The sequence below is a fragment of the Austrofundulus limnaeus genome, unplaced genomic scaffold (genome assembly GCF_001266775.1).
Source record: "Austrofundulus limnaeus strain Quisiro unplaced genomic scaffold, Austrofundulus_limnaeus-1.0 Scaffold17, whole genome shotgun sequence".
Classification (NCBI taxonomy): domain Eukaryota; kingdom Metazoa; phylum Chordata; class Actinopteri; order Cyprinodontiformes; family Rivulidae; genus Austrofundulus; species Austrofundulus limnaeus.
This window is the reverse complement of record NW_013952419.1, coordinates 1,216,103-1,222,175: the sequence shown is the minus strand read 5'-3', so window position 1 is coordinate 1,222,175 and position 6,073 is coordinate 1,216,103. Positions and strand designations below refer to the sequence as shown.

The following is a 6,073-nucleotide window of genomic DNA, read 5'->3' as shown; positions in this document are numbered from 1 at the left end:
ATATATATGTGTGTGTGTGTGTGTGTGTGTGTGTGTGTGTGTGTGTGTATATATATATATACACAATCAACTTTCAGTTTTCTAGGCTGTCACTGTGAAATCTGACTTGGTCGACAAAAGTGTTTCAATTTTTAATCTTTCCAATTTGTACTGTGCTACAAAACATAACAAAAAAGAAGAAAAAAATAAAATGATACCTTTTGATTGAGAGCAATCAAAAACATTTGCCACACTTCTTATTGAATTACCATGTTCTCTCTTTTTTGATATTTGCTATTTTYTATGTGTTTTTCCTATGTTTTGTTTTTATTTTTTAATTAAAAACATTCATGTTTTTATCTAAAGTCATGTTTGGACTTTTGGTTTAAAGATGATTAAGCATCTTTTGTCATTTATGAAGACCGTRAAAAGCAATTTTGGTGCAATTTAACTCAAAAATTTTCATTTGAAAATCAAAAATAGCCTGCTGCTTTCAATAAATATTAAGGAAATATTCACAGAAATAAAAAAGTGTGTTCATACTGTAATTTGCATCATAGCTTAAAATGATAAATAAATAAAAACCTGCACATATGTGACCCATCATATCGAAATGAGGATTAAGTCAAATTTGGTCAAAATGACTTCCTGATATCATTAATGGAACTAGAGAAATGACTTAATTTGTCTTGTTGGTTACAATAATACATTAATATTTGGTCTGAATACAAATTTTATGTAAATTTTACGAGAAATTATTCATTTCATTATGAAGAGGAAACCTCAAATAGTATTTGAATATTGACATTTCCCAGTTGGAAAGAAATAAAAACTTTGCTAGCTCACTGGGAAACTCTCCTCAAAATCAGTTTTTTTGTTGCTACTGCTCAAAAAAGTGTTTCAAAAATTTTTTTTAGGATTATATTTCACGCAGTTCATTCAAATGAAACATTGATAAGACATTTATTTGTTATATTTTGACGAAATTCAATTTTTGTAAGTGTTTAAATCAAAACACTATTTCTGCCTATTCTCCATTAACCACTTTTAGACTTAATCCTTGTTTTGACGTGATGGGTCACATATACAGTATTGATTATAGCAGGCTTATTTCCTTTGTTTTTGTCTGTAATATCACAGGGGCTACAAAGCCAGGCTCTCYTGTGGACCCTGGGAAACAGTTCACCTACATTTGGCGCATTTTGGATGGCCCATCTCCATCCGATCCTCCCTGCGTTTCTTACTTGTACTATTCTGCCGTTGACCCTGTCATGGACACCAACTCTGGACTGTTTGGACCTCTGCTCGTGTGTAAAAAAGGGGTGCTGGGGAAGGATGACGTACAGGTTTGTATAAGCATTCTTTCCCCAAAAAATGTAAACATTTAGGATGTTGTTTAAATAATTCCTAAATCTAGTTTTTATTTAAAGCCGATGCCAAAATGCATCTTCTGCAAAGTCTAAACATCTTCACTGCTTTATGTATTGTTTAACAGGCAGGTATTGACAAGGTGTTCTTCCTCCTTTTTGGCATCATCGATGAAAACTTGAGCTGGTATTTAGACAAGAACATTGAGCTGTTTGGCAYCACTGAGACAAATAAAGAAGATGCAGCCTTTGTGGAAAGCAATAAGATGCATGGTAATCAGTTTGATCGACTCTGTGTAGTTTTGAATAATTTGCAGCGTCATATTTTAACACCATTGTTACGACTGTCTTTTTTCCCCTCTCTCTCTCTCTCTTTCAGCTGTCAATGGTTACATGTATGGGAACCTTTTTGGACTGGACATGTGTGCCGGGGACAACGTTGTGTGGTACACCTTTGGGCTGGGCTCAGAACAAGACATACATGGCATTTATTTTGAGGGAAACACATTTAAGAAGGACAGCACAACCAGAGACACAGTCAGCCTYTTTCCTCACACCTCAAAAACTTTCTCTATGCAGCCAGCGACTCCAGGTAACATATACGATGGTTCTTTTTATGTGCAGTTATTTGCACACACATAGTTCCACCTCTTAAAACAACCCTGTCACATTGATCATGAGTGCTTCAAGAAGTGTTTGACTCCAACCCCTAAACTCTCAACATAACTCGTAATAAAATACAGGAAATGTAAAACAAAACTCAAAATAGCAAGAAGTGTCAAAGCTTTAAACCATTTCCTCCAATTGTTCTTTATTTTTATTTACAGCATTTGTTCGTGTCATCACTCAGGCCAGTGTTTTTGTACAAGCTGTTGTGTTTGAATAAGGATTATGCATTGCTTGGGTTACAAAAAAAAAAAAAAAATCAAGGGTTCAAGTCAGTCTATTTCAGTGGTACAATAAATTTTTTTCTCTCACAATTCTCCATAAGCAGTCACTAGATATACCAACTGATTACCTTTTTGACTGATCTTAGCAAACATTAAAAATGGCTACATATCTGTCAAATTTATAGATATTCCACAATGAGAAATATAAGTTGAGAGTGATCCAAAATAGAAACTCCAAGCACTCTCAGATCATACAAGATGTTTGTGTAAAACATCACTATTAATTATTGTAACTAACCTTGTCTGTCTGTTTGTAAAATATTTCTTGACTGATTGGTTTGTAATGAGATTCTCTGTAAGTAATTATTGGATGTACGTCTATATGTGGTTAACTTTTGGAGTCAACCAAATTAAAAATGCCTACACAACCAAATGACATTTGCAAATTCAAAAATGGCTATAACTCAGTCAGTTTTACAGAAACTGAGCTAAAAAAAAACTCGTTTGGTTGTAGCTGAGAGTTATTCTCAACACAAACACTAAATGCTAACTGATTGCATTGCTAAAATTTAAACAGCAGACATTAAAGCAGATGGAAAATAGTTTCATCTGCCTGACTCTTCTGTTCCCAAAACAACTGATTACAGAAGCTGGCTCCCCTACAACAGCCTTGATCTGTTGACTAAATTCTTCCTGGCTGGACTATGTCAACAAGGCTCTGCCCCACACCTTCCCCCTCCTCTAACACCCATCTAATCTGGTTTCCTGAGCAGGCTGAGGGCCTCACAGTATTTCTTAACATCGGAAGATGTGAGTTTTAACCACAAGCATGGAAGCCTGTGCAATTTGCATTCCAATGAATACTAAATCTTTTAATACTAGCAATTTATTTTATTTATTCACAAACCAAAAACTGATTAACTGAAAATTTCAAAGGAAAAATTAGCTATGTCATTTAGGTTCTTCCTATGAAAAGACGTAAACCCCTCTATCAAACTAATGGAAGCTGAAGGGGAGTGGGGTGTGAAGCACCTCATTTGGATTTAAAGAGACAGCATCAAAACGAGTTGATTTGAGACACATCTTAGAACAGAGGTGAAGGAGGGGTTTGTGGAGTTACAATAAGTAATTCAGACCAAAGCATTGCAGTTCCACTTTATATAGACCAAAAGATTAATTTTTTTAAATTTTAAATCATATATCCAGTGGTAATTATAGACAACAGGAAGGCAAAAGAAACATGTTGTTTAAGTGTTTGACTTATTGTATTTTCCATCTGGTAGATGAGTTTGAGGTCAACTGCAGAACAACCGACCACTTCTCAGCTGGTATGAGGCAACTTTACAGGGTGAATTATTGCCCTGGAAAAAAACCGCAAGTCTTTACGCCATCCAAGACAGTGCAGTATTTTATCAGCGCCGAGGAAATAGAATGGGACTACTCCCCTAGTCGAGTCTGGGAGCTGGAGAGATTCCAAACAACTGCAGATAACAGGTGAGTAAAGCARGACTGTGGGATGATGTGTTTTGGTTTGGGAGCGGGAGCTTGTGATTAGTGGCCTAGCTTATTACTGTTTACTAACGGAAGCAAATTGCTACGTCTCCCAGTCCAGGCAATATATATGTGGGAAGTGCAAGTGACAGGATCGGACCCAAGTATAAGAAAGTTGTGTACAGAGGATACACTGATGACACCTTCACAGTTCAGAAGAAACAGCGCAACCAGGAGCACCTAGGGATTCTAGGTAAGTTTAGCTGTTCCCTGTGTTGTTTTTACCCCCACCCCCACATTGTCATCCAGACAATGAATGATACAGATAACTTTTACTCCCTCCTATAGGTCCAATGATTTATGCAGAGGTTGGAGATGAAATTGTAATTACATTCAAAAACCAAGCCACTCGGTCGCATTCTATTAGCCCACATGGAGTTAAGACCAGTGGTGCGCATATTGCTGTCCCACCAGGTGAGAATCACTTAAGAAATTTTTATTTATCTCCTGTCCTCTGATCAAGATTTAAAAATCACATTTTTAGTAGCAGATGGGTTGATTTACAGTTTTTTTTTTGTTTTGTTTTGTTGTTTTTTTTTTTTTTTTTGCTTTGAGGCCACATCTTTAAGGCGACTTGGGATGTTCCTGAGAGCTCTGGACCAGGGCCCACTGATCCTAACTGCATCTCCTATGCCTACTACTCTACTGTTGACTTCGTCAAGGTACACCTTCCTTTTCTGATGCAATATGTACATAAAACACTTTACTTCCAGTTTAATTTGAATGTTTGAACAATAGCTGATACATCTACCACTGAGCAAGTTCATGTGCTTCTMTTCAGGATCTGAACAGCGGTCTTGTGGGGCCTCTGGTAATATGTAGACGTGGGACTTTGCATCACGGCGGTGGGCCCGACAGACACAGGAGAGACATGGATGAGGAGTTTGCTCTGCTCTTTATGATATTTGATGAAAATCAGTCCTGGTACATAGACTACAACATCAGACATTACCTTAACCTCGACCCTACCACTTTTCAAAGAGATGCAGACTTTATTGAGAGTAACAAGAAGCATGGTAAGAGAAGAAAGGGCGTGCATAGAAAGAGAAAAAAATATACATGTTTGGTTTTAGATTTACATCAATACAGTCTACAGTTTTTTCTGAAGTGTTCCTAAAAAAGAGAAATAAATACTTTGTCTTATATTTGTTAAAAGACTATTTTTAAAAGACTATATTTTATATGTATAAAGTAGAGACTAAATATTTAGATCACAGCAGAACCAAAGTTACAGAAAGTCATTCAATGCACATAGATTAATAGATTATGTCTCAATAATGTTTTGTGTGTTCTAATGCATGATTACATTAATTTTTTTGTGTGTCTGTTTATTACAGGAATAAATGGTAAGTTATATGGTAACCTTCATGGACTAGTGATGACGCAGGGCCAGAAAGTTGGCTGGTATCTGATGGGACTGGGCAACGAAGCAGACGTGCACACTGCTCACTTCCATGCTGAGACTTTTACTTACAAGGTTTGTTTGTCACTTTTGACCTAAAGACCCTCTCTGTGCTCACAAAGGAAGTTTTCTTAACTCAGGACATTTCCTCTTATTTGTTTCCTTTGTGGTTCTGAATGTGTTGTGTATGTGTGTCAGATGGATCGCAAGCATCGTGGCGACGTCTTTGATCTGTTCCCAGGGATTTTCCAGGAAGTTGAGATGGTTGTAGGAAACCCTGGAACATGGTTTCTTCATTGTCACCTCAATGACCACATCATGGCTGGCATGGAGACCACATATACCATCAAAGGTAGGTGTAAAATGTGTTTTGTGTGCATGTGTGAAAACGTCACATACTCTGTGTATTCATATTTGAGGTCCACTAAAATGCACTTTTCTAATATGTCACTCTTGTGTTTTTTCGGTTCCAGAGAAATCTTCAGAAGGTGCGTACAGTCTAACTTCTGACATTCTAACAGGTTTATTTAAAATGAGGGGGAAATGAAATTCAGACTTGGACTACAAGTAACTCTTTGTAGATTGAACACAATGTGTCTGTTTCAAAATTTAGCATTCKGCTGTTAATATGTTGGTGCAAATGTAGAGTGGTTATGGAAGAGTCATCCTGTAAACTTCTTTGAGTGTCCTAAAAGTGCTGTGTAAGTTTGATGTATTACAGTGGTTTGCAAAAGTATTCATACCCCTTGAACTTTTCCATATTTTGTCACATTACAACCACAAACATAAATATATTTCACTGGAATTTAATGTGAAAGACCAACACAAAGTGGTATACTTTGTGTTGGTCTTTCACATTAAATTCCAGTGAAATATATTTATGT

The 6,073-nt window shown here is 36.6% G+C and overlaps 1 protein-coding gene across 1 annotated transcript in view; it reads left to right on the top strand.

Moving 5' to 3' along the window:
• The window catches only part of hephl1b (hephaestin-like 1b), a 17,535-nt gene that overhangs the window by 8,746 nt on the left and 2,716 nt on the right, over nt 1–6,073 (top strand). The window contains exons 9-19 of the mRNA XM_014003216.1: nt 1,120–1,325; nt 1,475–1,619; nt 1,726–1,938; nt 3,520–3,730; nt 3,844–3,980; nt 4,076–4,201; nt 4,343–4,449; nt 4,569–4,803; nt 5,125–5,264; nt 5,388–5,541; nt 5,663–5,677. Of these exons, the coding sequence (XP_013858670.1) occupies nt 1,120–1,325; nt 1,475–1,619; nt 1,726–1,938; nt 3,520–3,730; nt 3,844–3,980; nt 4,076–4,201; nt 4,343–4,449; nt 4,569–4,803; nt 5,125–5,264; nt 5,388–5,541; nt 5,663–5,677 (1,689 nt within the window). The remainder of the gene's footprint in view (nt 1–1,119; nt 1,326–1,474; nt 1,620–1,725; nt 1,939–3,519; nt 3,731–3,843; nt 3,981–4,075; nt 4,202–4,342; nt 4,450–4,568; nt 4,804–5,124; nt 5,265–5,387; nt 5,542–5,662; nt 5,678–6,073) is intronic.